At 33.9% G+C, this 15,285-nt stretch overlaps 1 protein-coding gene across 9 annotated transcripts; it reads right to left on the bottom strand.

The window, feature by feature from the left end:
• Positions 1-7,645: 7,645 nt before the first annotated feature.
• On the bottom strand, positions 7,646-12,480 carry LOC112805707 (zinc finger CCCH domain-containing protein 53). Of its 9 annotated transcripts, none has more exons than XR_011862424.1 (8): positions 12,155-12,480; positions 10,884-11,184; positions 10,631-10,810; positions 10,358-10,537; positions 10,168-10,256; positions 9,291-10,031; positions 9,087-9,131; positions 8,465-8,800 (listed from the first exon to the last, which is right to left on the bottom strand). XR_011862424.1 is itself a non-coding variant. In XM_029287598.2 (6 exons), the coding sequence occupies exons 3-6, from the start codon at positions 10,789-10,791 to the stop codon at positions 10,000-10,002; spliced, it is 462 nt and encodes a 153-aa protein (XP_029143431.1). In that variant the 5' UTR covers positions 10,792-10,810; positions 10,884-11,184; positions 12,155-12,480; the 3' UTR covers positions 8,465-9,999. The 9 variants fall into 9 exon arrangements, 2 of the variants coding, with proteins under 2 accessions (XP_029143431.1, XP_029143432.1); XR_011862427.1 differs by having other exon boundaries at positions 9,917-10,031; XR_011862428.1 differs by lacking the exons at positions 8,465-8,800; positions 9,087-9,131 and adding an exon at positions 7,646-7,664 and having other exon boundaries at positions 9,917-10,031.
• Between the last annotated feature and the right edge of the window lie 2,805 nt (positions 12,481-15,285).

Here is a 15,285-nt window from a genome sequence, read left to right as displayed (position 1 = left end):
TGCTTCATGAAATTCAAAATTTCTTGGGCCACAATAATATTATCAGGAGCACCACGACCCGGAATAAAACCTCCTTGTAAAGGACTAACAATATCTGGAAGAAAAGGCCGAAGTCGGTTAGTCAATACTTTGGTGATAATTTTATAAACAACATTACACAAGCTAATAGGCCTGAAATCCTTCATAAAGGTAGGATTATCAATTTTAGGAATAAGCACAATCAGAGTTTCCATGATGCTAGGATTTAAGAACTCTCCCAAAAAAGCGCTCCGGACAATATTCCAAATCTCAGTGCCTACTATCTCCCAATATTCTTTAAAAAAATAAGCTTGAAAGCCATCTGGACCAGGAGCCTTAAAAGGGCTCATACTGAATACTGCTGACTTGACTTCCGCAAAAGAGACAGGGTCAATTAACCTAACACAAGCCTCAGTGCTTAGAGTGGGCATCGGAACATCCCCTAAACAATCAACCTCAACCTCTTCCGTTGTACCAAAGATATTCTTGTAAAAAGAGAGGGCTTCTTCCTGGAGAATATCTGGATCAGTAGACCAAGACCCATCTCTAACATATAATCCATGTACTCTATTATGGTTTCTACGCACCAAAGTCTGAAGATGAAAGAATTTAGTGTTTCTATCCCCATACTTGACCCACTGCTCTCTAGATTTCTGGTACCAAAAAAGTTCCTCTTGCAATAAAAGCCTATTATAATCTTCCCTCAGTTCAGCTTCTTTAATTCTCAGAGATAACACATCGGTAACCTCCAAACGCCGTTGAATCTGATCAATCTGATATTCCAGCTTATTTTTTCGCACAAAAATATTTCCAAAAATCTTTGAGTTGAAGTCCAAAGAAGCCTGTTGAACCATCTTAAGCCTTTCAGTAACGCCTCCAAACTCTTGATTCCAAGCCTTACTAATAACATGTTTATAAGAAGGATGTGTTGCCCACGCAGCTTGGAACCTAAAAGGATGAGAACCTTTCACTCTGGGGCTACCATGACAACGAACTAAAATAGGACAATGATCAGAATGAAGCCTGCTAAGAATTTCAGAATAACCCTCAGGAAACATTGACATCCACGCCTCATTAACTAGAGCTCTATCCAACCTTTTAGCCAAGTCCCTGCTAGCCTGAACTGCTCTATACCAAGTATATCTCCTACCAGTCACTTTAAGATCAAAGAGCTCACAGTCATCTAGAGTAGTAGCTAATAGACTAGCTCTGTGAGAAGAAAAATAAGCACCTGTACTCTCATCTGGTGCCACAATCTCATTAAAATCACCAATGGCCATCCATGGTCTATTATGGCCTGAATTAATAGAACGCAAATGATCCCAAAGCATACATCTTTTTTCGAATTGAGGACTCCCATATACTGCACTACAAAGCCAAACTAAGTTACCCACACTCACTTTCACTGTGATACATTGGTCAATTTGATCAATAACCACACAAGAAGAATTAGCAATAGAAGATAGAAACCAAATGCCACCCCTGTGTCCTACTGCTTCCTCAATACCAACACAATGAAAACCCAACTTATCCCAAAAATTTTTTAAATTATTAAACATGGTATGAGTCTCAAAGAGAAAGAAGAAAGATGGTTTATATATTCTCACCAAATTTTTGCAATGCACACGGGCCATCTTGTTAGACGCACCCCTCACATTCCAGGCTATGATATTGAAACTATCCATAAAAAACAGCAAAAAGGGAGCTCCAATAACAAACCCGAGACTCAACATGTTGTCCCTGTCTTCGACAATCCTGCCTTTAATGGACTCTCAAGTGGCAGCCCAATTTTCTCCGTCGAAACTTGCACCATACCTGCCGTCGATGCTCCATCCATTCTTATCCATAGCATCCTCGTCACAACACTCCCCCTTGGATGTCCATTTAGGATTATTGTCTCATTAAAACCTTACTAAAGAAAAATCCAGTGGGAAAAAAACATTAGTGAAGGAAAAAGAGTACAATATCCTTTAGTGATGGGGACTGCCTCATTAAAAACCTTGTCAAGAAAAACCCAATGGGAAAAAACTTGATCAAGGAAAAAAGAGTATAGTCTCCCCTTCTTGCTGACATTATTTAATGTATCGAAATCGGCGCATCCCAATCTCATGTACCAATCTTTCAAAGGAGAATTTTAGGAGTGACTTTGTGAATAAATCTGCCAACTTGTCACTTGAACGGATCTGTTGGATATCAATTGTCCCTTGATTTTGAAGGTCATGAATGAAGAAGAATTTGGAAGAAATATGCTTTGTTCTATCACCTTTGATGTATCCACCCTTAAGTTGAGCAATGCATGCTGTATTATCTTCAAACAGGATAGTTGGAGCTATCTTATGATCAATCAGTCCACATGATGACAGAATATATTGAATCAGACTCCTCAGCCAAAAACACTCGCGACTAGCTTCATGAATTGCCAGTATTTCAGCATGATTAGAGGAGGTTGCTGCTATCGTCTGTTTCGTGGACCTCCATGATATAGCTGTACCACCATATGTGAATAGGTATCCAGTTTGAGATCTCCCTTTATGTGGATCGGATAGGTATCCGGCATCTGCATAGCCAACTAGTTGTGACATGGATCCATAGGGATAAAACAATCCCATATCAACCGTTCCATGAAGATATCGAAAAATTTGTTTGATTCCACTCCAATGTCTTCTGGTTGGAGAGGAACTATACCTTGCTAGTAAATTCACCGCGAATGATATGTCAGGTCGCGTATTATTAGCAAGATACATTAGTGCTCCAATGGCACTAAGATATGGTACTTCAGAACCAAGGATATCTTCATTCTCTTCTTTAGGACGGAATTGATCCTTTTTCACATCCAAAGATCTTACGATCATTGGGGTACTTAATGGATGTGACTTATCCATATAAAATCTTTTCAAGATCTTCTCTGTGTATGTTGTTTGATGAATAAATATCCCATTTTTTATATGCTCGATCTGCAGGTCGAGGCAAAATTTAGTTCTTCCAAGATCTTTCTTCTCAAACTCTTCTTTTAGAGTTTTTATAATTGTTGGAATCTTTTCAAGAGTCCCAATGATATTTAAATCATCAACGTACACAGCAATTATAATGAATCCAGATGCAGATTTCTTTATGAAAACACACGGGGAGATATCATCATTCTTGAATCCGTTTTTGGCCAAATACTCAGTAAGACGATTATACCACATTCATCCAGATTGTTTCAGACCATATAAAGATCTTTGCAATTTGACTGAGTATAACCCTTGCGAATATTCACTAGATGGTTTAGATATCTTTAGTCCTTCAGGGACTTTCATATAGATATCTCGATCTAATGAGCCGTATAAGTAGGCTGTTACCACATCCATTAAATGCATATGTAGTTTATGATATGCAGATAAACTGACCAAATAATGCAATGTTATCGCATCCACTACAGGGGAATACGTTTCTTCATAATCTATACCGGGCCTTTGTGAAAAATCTTGTGCCACAAGTCGGACTTTATAGCGCACAATTTCATTTTTCTCATTTCGTTTCCTCACAAATACCCACTTATATCCAACAGGTTTTACATCTTCAGGTGTACAGACTATAGGTCCAAAGACTTCATGTTTTGCAAGTGAGTCTAATTCAGCCTTCATGGCTTCTTTTCATTTTGACCAATCATTCCTTTGTCGACATTCTTCAACTGATCTTGGCTCAAGATCCTTACTTTCATGCATGATATCTAATGCCACATTATATGCAAATATTTCATTGACAATTGTCTTATTTCGATCCCATTTCTCTCCTGTAAAGACATAATTTATCGAGATCTCGTTATTTTTACAATTTTCAGGTACCTGAACGTCTTCTGGCATTATATCAAAATTTTGGACAACTGCAGGTATCTCTACTATGTCTTTTTCAACAGGAATATTATTTACCTCTTTTCTCTTTCGAGGATTTTTGTCTTTGGAACCGACAGGCCTGCCACGCTTCTGGCGTGAATTTGCTTCAGTGGCTACTTGTCCTACTGGGACATCTATTCGAATTGGGGCATTTTCCGCTGGTATATAAGATTTAGTTATCCTCTTTGTATCGGAAAATGCATCAGGAAAATCATTTGCTATTCTTTGCAAATGTATAATCTTTTGAACTTTCAGTTCACATTGCCCTGATCGAGGATCTAAATGCATCAATGATGATGCATTCCAGTTAAGCTCCTTTTCAGGAAGCTTATTCTCTCCCCCTAATGTTGGAAATTTTGATTCATCAAAATGACAATCCGCAAACCGGGCTTTAAATACATCTCCAGTTTGTATCTCAAGATACCTCACTATAGAGGGAGAATCATATCCAACATATATTCCCAATTTTCTTTGGGGTCCCATTTTGGTGCGATTAGGTGGTGCAATGGGAACATATATCGCACACCCAAATATTCTTAAATGGAAAACATTTGGCTGCTGGCCAAAAGCTAATTGCATAGGAGAGAATTGATGATAACTCGTTGGCCTCAAACGAATAAGTGCTGCGGCATGTAAAATAGCATGCCCCCAAACCGAGGTTGGAAGATTTGTTCTCATAAGTAAGGGTCTAGCAATTAATTGGAGGCGCTTAATCAGTGATTCTGCTAACCCATTTTGTGTGTGAACATAGGCTACTGGATGTTCAACACTTATTCCATTAGCCATACAATAAGCATAAAAAACTTAGGAAGTAAATTCACCAGCATTATCAAGATGAATTGCTTTGATTGGATTTTCTGGAAATTGTGCTTTTAATCGAATAATTTGAGCCAGTAATCTCGCAAACGCCAGGTTGCGAGAAGATAATAAGCACACATGTGACCATCTCAAAGATGCGTTTATTAGGACCATAAAATATCTAAAAGATCCACATATATCACCTTGAATCCTTTCTAGGAATTCAGGGGACTCAAATCTAATTTTTACTGATGATGGCCTTAAAATTAACTTCTCTTGAGAACATGCAGCACAACAAAATTCACTAGTTTTAAGAATTTCTGGTTCTTTAGTGAATGTCCATGAGAGTTTTCAATAATTCTCCTCATCATGGTTGTTCCCGGATGACCCAATCGGTCGTGCCAAGTTATGAATTCATTTGGGCTAGTAAACTTCTGGTTTATAGTGGCATGTGATTCAATTGCACTAATCTTGGTATAATACAAGCCAGATGAAAGTGAGGGTAATTTTTCTAATATAACTTTCTTATTTGAATCATGAGTTGTGATACATAAATACTCATGACTTCCCTCATTCATAGTCTCAATATGATATCCATTTCGACGAATATCTTTAAAGCTCAACAAGTTTCTTCGAGACTTGGTAGACAACAGTGCATTATTTATTATAAATTTTGTTCCTCCAGGAAATGAAATTATAGCTCTTCCGGAGCCTTCAATCACATTGCCAGAGCCAATAATAGTATTAACATGTTCCTCTTTTGGCATAAGATGGGTAAAATATATATCACTTTTGAGAATAGTGTGCGAACTTGCACTATCCGCAAGGCATACATCTTCATTACATATCCTTGCCATTCTCTTCAAAAACAAATAATAATAAAATGAGTAGTATGCACAGTTAAATTAAATACTTGATCAAAATTATTTTTCTAAGAAACACTGTACATAAAATAATGTCATATACTAAAATTTTATTTTAAAATTTGACACATTTAATAATTTCAAAATTCATAAACATTAATATTTCATTATTTATGTACATTACATTTGAAACTTAAATACATAGAAAATAAAACTTAACAATAAGTTCTTTACATTATTTATTTACATAGATACTTCACAATCCCACATATTAAACTATTTCATCATTGATCAAATGACCAATATTTCCTTCAGAATCCTCAAAGAAATCAGATACATCATAATGAGTGGTGGAGTTCTCAGCATCATTTGAAACAAAATTTGTTTCCTTTCCTTTGTCGTCCTTTTTCAAAGATGCCTGGTAAAGATCGACTAGGTGCCTTGGGGTACGACAGGTATGTGACCAATGACCCTTTCCATCACAACAGAAACACTTATCCTCTGTTGATTTATTCTGCCCGATATTCATTTCTTTATCCCACTTCTGGTGAGATCCTCTCTTTTGAACATAATTCTTTTTCCTTCCATAATTTTTCTTATTATTAAAAGCTTGCCATTTACCTCTTATGGGGTAATGATTTGCCGCATTTACTTCAGGAAATGGGGCGGCGCCAGCTGGGCACGCTTCATGATTTTTCAATAACAACTTATTGTTGCGTTCAGCAACAAGAAGGCAAGAAATTAACTCAGAATATTTTTTAAACCCTTTCTCTCGATACTGCTGCTGCAGGAGCACATTCGAGGCATGGAAGGTTGAAAAAGTTTCTCCAACATATCATGATCAGTTATTTTTTTCCCACATAATTTCATTCACGAGGTGATTCGAAACATTACAGAATTATATTCATTTATAGATTTAAAATCTTGTAGACGCAAATGCGTCCATTCATATCGGGCTTGAGAAAGTATCACCGTTTTCTGATGATTATACCTTTCTTCAAGGTCTTTCCAAAGATCTGCAGGATCTTTTAATGTAAGATATTCATTTTTCAATCCTTCGTCAAGATGACGACGAAGAAAAATTATGGCTTTAGCTTTATTCTTCTGGGATGCATTATTTTCATTCTTAATGGTATCTTCAAGATCCATTGAATCAAGATGGATTTCAGCATCTAGTATCCATGATAAATAATTGTTTCCAGATATATCAAGAGCATTGAATTCAAGGAGAGAGAGCTTCGACATAATGAAAAATTGTTACCTGAGTCTTCTTAAAAATTTGATCAGAGTCTCGTGCTGATAACGTGTTGTAAAATAAAAGATATATAAAATAAAGATGTATAAATAGAAGACTCTAGTATTAAAATAATTAGCTCAATAATAATTTATATATATATATAATAATATTATATGTTGTAATGTATATATATATATATATACAAAGATAGAAAGGAGTATAAAAAGTAAAGAGATAGAGAATTGCATAAATATATGTATATATAAAGATAGAAAGGAGTACAAAAAGTAAAGAGAGAGATAATAGCATTTGCTTTTATTGTAGCTATGTGTATAAAGGGAGAGAAAATAATGTTTTGTTGTTGTGTGTATATTCCTTTTGCCCGTACATCCTTTTATAGGCATACAAAACTTGCTTTTTCAAACCTCATTAATGTTCTTCAATATAAAAACTTGTTCCTCTCAGTATAGGAAAGTTGAATTGCTCATTAATGGACATCCATTCTTATCCATAGCATCCTCGTCACAACAATATTAACAAACCAATAAAGTGAGGCGTACAAGAATTTTTAACCAAATTTTTTATTAAGTCATCGTACGTTTTTTTTTCTTTCGGTATGTACAAAAACACTTTTTACTACTGTTTTCTTTTTATCTCTTCTTCTCTCTCCTCCTCTTCTTCTTCTCTTGTTATCGTCGTTGTAGTCGTAATTTTTTTTTTGCGCGCTTCTTTCTTTAATATTATTATTGTCGTCGCTATCACTATTGCTATCGCCGTAATCACTACTGTCACTACTACCTCCTCCTCATCTTCCTTTATCACCATCATCATCGTCGTCATTATCATCCTCACCGTCTTCGTCTTCTTTTTCTCCTATATATATATTCAGAAAATTAGAGTATATAAATTTTGATGTATAATACATAAATTTTGGTGCACAGCACAAATTTTAGTATACAGTATAAAAACTTTTCGAAGGACTACATGTCCAAAAGATTGACATCCAGTCAATAGAATACACACAGTATAGAAATTTCGATGCACACTAAAAATATTTTGGTGCATAATGTATAAATTTTGGTGTATAACATAGAAATTTTTAAAAGACCACTCATCTATAACATAGACTCACCCAATCAACAAAATATATTCGTAAAAATTTGTGTTAACGTGCACAAATTTTTATAGTGTGAAAATATTTAAGTGCTATGTGCAAAAATTTATATACTATATTAATAATACTACAAGAAATTACCGGAATAGCGACCGATTTTAATAGTCGCTAAAATCTTGGTCACTAAATTGAAAATAACGACCGATGTTGGTCGCTAATATTTAGTGACCGATTTTAGCGATCGATTTTCAACTAAAGCCACATAACCATATTTGGTCGCTAAATCGGCCGCTAACAAGATCGGTCGCTAAATAGCAACCAATATTTCGGTCGCTGAGGTGTTCGGTCGCTAAATGGCGACCAATATTTCGGTTACTAAATTGGTCGCTAATTTTTCAGTTGCTAAATCGGTCACTAACAGCTAACTTCAAAATTTCAAAATCGGTTGCTAAATTAGTCGCTAATGCTGCTTTCTAATTATAAATTTTAACTAAATTTCACATATATCATTATTAAAATTTAATTTTTAAATATAATTCTAATTCAACAAAATATATAAATAATCAAATAGATAACTATTTATTAAGATCGAATGCCAATAATTATTGAAAATCATATAAAGATGAAACAAAAAATGAATTCTAATACAAATAAATTTATATTTATATATACTACATATATGTATTGAAAAAAATAAAGGTAGAAATAAATCTACACAAATACAACAAATTTATATTTATGTATACTACATATATGTGATGCTGCCATCTTTGATAACTGATGATGACCTCTTCAACTTCCTCATCCTCTCTTCTTTCTCATCACCACAAGGTAACAACTTTAATGTCAAGTCTATTTTATTGTTGCACTTCTTCTGTTTCTCACCATAAACTCTCTAAAATAATAAGAAATCCAAATTTGCCTTAATTAGTTTTGTTGCATTGCATGATGTGAAATTAAAAATTCAACATCATTTTCTTTTCAGCATTACCTCCAATTAGTTTTATGAAATTAAAATTAACTACTCATGATTTATTTTCTAGAACATCTATGATCTCACTACATTTATCAGCTACAAAATGTTTACACCACACAGCAGCTTGTTCTAATCCTTGTATCTTGATGGTTTGACTATTTAAAAAAATAAATGAACAGATATTAAGCAGAAGATGCTATTTTACTTGTTGCAAATGATGATTTTATTGTAGTCTCAATCTTCAACCCATCTGCAAATAGCACACCGTTTTGTAGTCCACTTAGCACAAACCGGTTCATACTTCTTTGTCATAGAAAATAGTCTTCAGCAACATTATCACTCTCAGGCATTCTTTTAGGAAAAACATGATATTATGAATTTGTACAATAAATAACTATGATTAATGTACCTTGCAAAAATGTAAGCAACTTCTACTTCCTTTCTTTGAAGGAAGCTTTTTTGGGTTTGATAGAAACTACAGCATTAGAAGGGTCAAGCTTTTTGAATTGCTCACATATTAGCTTTACATCTTTTTCCTGTATTTTACCCATTTCTTTCAACTTGAAAATTACATACTCTGACTTACTATAATGAAAAATTCAAAAAAAATAATTCTCAGTAAGAAAAAATCAAAACAGAATGACACATTTGTTATTGGTCCTATTAAATAACCAAACAGAAAAAGTTGCATAAATGCATGCATTATTTATGCCTAATACTATTTGGCATTACCTATATAACTCTGCATAGTAAATACAACTTTATAAGACTAAGACAACTTTTTCTTCTTTTTCTCCTCTTTGTTTTTTTAAGAAAATGACACGTAACCATCACATGTATGATACAAGATCCAAGCCAAGAGCTAATGCCTCATTGTGCTTACTAAAAAATATCTTGCCACACATTTATAGTTAGCTGTCAAAACCAATAATACTAATAATAATAATCATCAATAATAATAATCATCAATAATTAGTTAATTAATAATCAGTATTAAGTGGCAAGTGGTGAATTCCTAATCTCTTAACTTCTTACCAACTGAGGCTAGGCATTAATGACATATGTTTCCACGGTGTTCAGCAAGCACTCATATTCTCCATGATGCACCAAATCCTTCCTCAGATTGTATGCAACAACAAGAAGCAAAGTTCTGCAACAACAATTGTATGCTTGTTATCTGATTCGAAGTTTAATTTCAAAATCAGTAAAAATAGAATCATTAATTACACTAGCTGAATTGCAAATACCAAAAGAAGGTTATCTATATGAATGCATTATGAATCTACCTAGTTGGAGATCATATTGGTTTCTAGCATCTAGTCCAGTAGGAGTGCCACAAGGTAAAAAATCCTTATCTACCTGTTGCAGTTGCATCCTACAAATCAAATTCAACTTCAAAGCATTATTGTGTGAGAAAATTAACAAAGAAAAAAAAGGTAAGAAGAAAAGACTAGAAGAATGAGTAGGTGCTTGTACTTGTCTGGAACTTTGCCCTTCTCCTTGTAAGGCTTAACAAGCACTCTTGCATCACACACAAAATGAAGGTTCCCTTTTGAGAGAATGAGCTTCACAGTCTCTGGATAAACAAATGTAACAAATCCGAACATACGCTTCTGCTGGTATGGGATTCTCACATCTTGAACTGGCCCATAAATGCTTCAAGTTTGAACAACAAAAAGATAAGTCATGAAGTGAGTATACCAAATTTGAAGTTTGAAAAGAGTAAGCTAAGTAGCAACAAAGAAGAACCTAAAGTAGTTGGAAACATCTTCCTTTCTAAAAGTGCTGTCAGCTGGGAAAGTCAAATAGATCTGTCTGGAAGCTGGGTTGACCATCCGAGGGATATTCAAAGAGAAATCACTCCTTTCAAGCCTCAATCTTTCGAATTTGTGTAAGTCCTCGCTTATCATCAAAGCTGCAGCCACAACCCTAATAGCAAATTATGCAAACCATTAGAACTCCATGATGATTAACTTGAGTACATGAGAAATTAAAACCCCACCTTTGAGTTTCATTTTGCTGCTGCTGCTGCTATTTTTGTAGGAGGAAATTCATGCACTTTGGAGAGTAAGGAAAGCTTGAAGATACCATGAGTTGAGAAGCAGTAGCAAGTCTTTGTTTCTGAGCAGTTATAGATCTGAGAAGTTCATAACACTGCTCCATCATCTCAATCTTGCTTGGAGAACTAACCATTACAGCACCACCACCACCATCAGCTTCTCCAAGTCCACCACCATGGAGGAACCTGCAGCTAGTGCCATTCTTGCAGTACCCTCTAGCAAATTAAAGACAAGGCTTCCAACCTATTTTTTAAAAGAAAAAATGGTTTAACTAATAAGTAAAATTTTTTGAATGTTTTAGTTTACAAAATGTAAAATAAATATATTAAAAATTTTGACGCAGACGGCGCTTCATATGGCAATGAAGGGACAGAATCTTAAGGTGGTGGAGGAGTTGATCGAAGGAGATCCATCAACTATAAACTTTGTTGACAATAAGGGAAATGCACTATTGCATATAGCATCTAGAAAGGGCAGGGCTCAGGTAAATATATAACTCCATATCAACATAGAAAGACAATCCCCATTTGGCTAAAATTTGTTTGTACAGATTGTAAAAAAGCTTCTTGAGCAGAAAGAAAGAAACAAACAAAAGGGCTGTTAAAGCAAACATAGCACTACACTCATTCTGTTTATTCTTATTGCCAACTTAACTCTCTGATTATATTATATTGTTTTCCTTTTGTTCTCACTACAATTATTTATCAACGGCAATTCATCCTAGTCTCTTAGATTATGAAGTCTGATTATGAAGTCTCTTACAAAGGAAACTTAAAATACTCACTGCAATGACAAATCAATGTCAATGCAGTGCATTGTAGTCTCTTCAATTATCAGCCAAACAAATTTTAAAACAATTCCTATCCTTTTTTTCAAACATTGAGATAATTAACTTTCAAAGGAGCTTCAAAATTTATCAAACAGATCATGTGCAATATTTCTCATTCAAAAACAAGAGCAATTTATCAAATGGATCATGTGCAATATTTTATTTTCAAAAGTAGAAGCAATTTATCAAACAGGTCATGTGCAATATTTCTCATTCAAAACTAGAAGCAATTTATCAAACAGATACATGCACTAAAATATTTCTCATTCAACGAAGCACATCGCTAAAACCCTTAACCAGAGCGGGAAAAACCAAACCTAATAGAAAGGATCGGAATCGGCGATTAGGAGGTTACCTACTTGAAGACGACGATTAGGAGGCTACCTGTTTGAAGACGATGAAGACGATGCCGAGATATCAGAATACAAAAGACAACGCCGAGATCTCAACGATGAAGGCGACGACACCAAGACTGCAGAAGAAGACGGAAACGACACCTCAGGAGACAGCGCCGAGTCCGCAGAAGATGATGCCGACGGGACCTCAGGAGACAGCGGCGAGATGACGAAGAAGACGACAACGGCGTTGGAGACGTCAATGGTATCTGATTGGAGAAGATGAGAATGGTGTTGTTGAGTTAGGGTTAGTGTATGTTTGGGCGCCATTATTTTGTTAAAGAAGATCTGTTTAAATTAGCGATCGTTTTTGCGACGGATTAGTTTATAAAATCGGTTGCTAACTTAAAAATTAGTAACCGATTTAGTGACCACAACTTTAGCGACTGAATTAGCAATCAATTACGTTTTATTCTATTTATTTATCGATCGGTTGCAAAATCGGTCGCTAAATTAAAAAATAGCGACCGATTTTGTGACCAAGAGTCCCAAGGACATTGTTTTCTTTGTTTTAGTTGCTAATTCGGTTTCTAAATTATAAAATAGCGACCAAATTTATTCTGATTTTATAAAACAACGCTTTGTTAATTCGGTAGTTATTAGTGACCGACACTATTGGTTGCTAAAATCAGTCGCTAACTTAACAATTAGCAACCGATTTAGTGATTAGTATCTTAGCAACCGATTTAGCGACCAAACAGTTGCTCACTCTTTTCGTTATCAGTTGCAAAATCGGTCGCTAAAATAAAATATAGTGACCGATTTTGTGATCAACTATCCCAAATACATTACTTTTGTTTTGGTTGCTAAATTAAAAGATAGCGACCAATTTTAGCGATTAATTTTATTTTGGTTGTATTTAAAACTTCTCGGTCGCTAATTCGGTTACTATTACCGACCGAATTTGTTAATTGCTAAAATCGGTCGCTGAATATAATTCTATATCGGTCGCTATAGCAACTAATTTTTTCAGTCACTAAAATCAGTCGCTATTCCAGTAATTTTTTGTAGTGTAAGTTTGTGCTATGTGTAAAAATTTATGTTCTAATATCAATAAATTTCTGTGTTCTCCAACAAAAAATTCTGTACTAAAGAAACATAAAAATGAAAAAGCGGTGACTCTCATGCATGCATTTTTTGTTTCGCTGAATTTATTCTACTTTGTTGGAGTTAGTTAAAAAAACACTTATACATATAGTATCATAATTAACTAAGATGGAGTTCATCTAAAATGAAATCAAATAATTTAATGCACTATTTATGTAAAATAATGAGCAGTGCCATGTAGGGTTTTACAGTATTCTTTTAAGGTTTTATAGTATCTGTTAGAGTCTTTTTTTTTTTTATCAACATCAAACTTATTTACTTGCATTGAAAATCAACAACTAGCAACATACCCCGATCACAACCATTAACCATTTAAATTTATATTACATAATTTTTTTTTAATAAATAGCTATTTAATATGTTTTTAGTTTTAATATGACATAATCTAGCTAGTCATCTGTCAAATAATATAAATTTAATTTAATTTAATTTGTTATATTTTATATTCTCTAATTAAAATGTCATCTTAATATGAATTTATTTTAAAATAATAAATATTTTACTCAATACTTATTTACTTTAATGAATAAAAAATTTATTTATTTAAAATTTAAAAATTTTTAATTGTCATTTGAAATATATTAACAAAAATAAAATTTATATATTTATTTATTTATGTAATAATATGTTCTGTATTTAATAAAACCATCAATACAATTTTTTTGTTTCATTTTCTCATTTTCTTTTAATAAAATCTAATGATTTATAAAAATGACACATGTAATACACATAAAATTGTTTGTAGTATTTTAGACACAATCTTTTTATACGAGATTAATTTAATTTATTCACATGATTTTTAATTATTATCAAGTTTTTTCTAGACAAATACTATAAAATGATGGAAATGGTATTAAGCTAGATGAATGAATAGTGTTAGAGATATAACTATTTATATTATTTTTTTCTATCAGTTTAAGTTTTGGAGATAAATGGTATCATGACATATGGTAAAAGTCTAGAGTTCGATATTTAGTAAACTCTAAAAATAAAAATAAAAAAAGTAGCACTATAGCATAAGACAAATAAAAAGAGAAAAATAGGCTTATGCAAAAATGAAACAAATTCAAAATAGACTCTTTCTTTGAAAGAAATTATTAGAGATATAATCATTCATGTTGTCTTCTTCGACCAACTTAAATTTTGAGATGAGTGATTGATGAGCGGGTAATTTATACGCTTTTAGGCATTGTTTTTTGGTAGTTTTTAGTATGATTTAGTTAGTTTTTAGTATATAATTATTAGTTTTATGCAAAAATCACATTTCTGGACTTTACTATGAGTTTGTGTGTTTTTCTGTGATTTCAGGTATTTTCTGGCTGAAATTGAGGGATCTGAGCAAAAATCTGATTCAGAGGCTGAAAAAGGACTGCAGATGCTGTTGGATTCTAACCTCCCTGCACTTGAAATGGATTTTCTGGAGTTACAGAAACCCAATTGGTGCGCTCTCAATTGCGTTGAAAAGTAGGCATCTTGGGCTTTCCAGCAATGTATAATAGTCTATACTTTACCCGAGATTTGATGGCCTAAATTGGCGTCAAAACGCCGGTCAGAGACTGTTTTCTGGCGTTAAATGCTAGAACTGGCATAAAAGCTGGAGTTAAACGCCCAAACTAGCACCAGAGCTGGCGTTTAACTCCAAGAAAAGTCTATGCACGTGAAAACTTCAATGCTCAGCCCAAGCACACACCAAGTGGGCCCCAGAAGTAGATTTCTGCATCATTTACTTATTTTTGTAAACCCTGGGTTACTAGTTCACTATAAATAAGACCTTTTACTATTGTATTTTCATCTTTGATCTTGGGATCAGGTCTTTGAACCCTTTTTATTGTTTCATATTATTTGGGAGGCATGGACATTCTTATGTATTTTCAACGGTGGAGTTTCTACACATCATAGATTAAGGTGTGGAGCTCTGCTGTTCCTCATGAATTAATGCAATTACTACTGTTTTCTATTCAATTCAAGCTTATTCTTGTTCTAAGATATCCATTCACACTTCAACATGATGAA

This window comes from Arachis hypogaea, chromosome 6, assembly GCF_003086295.3.
Source record: "Arachis hypogaea cultivar Tifrunner chromosome 6, arahy.Tifrunner.gnm2.J5K5, whole genome shotgun sequence".
In the NCBI taxonomy this organism is placed as follows: Eukaryota; Viridiplantae; Streptophyta; class Magnoliopsida; order Fabales; family Fabaceae; genus Arachis; species Arachis hypogaea.
This window is presented reverse-complemented; position numbering and strand designations above follow the sequence as displayed.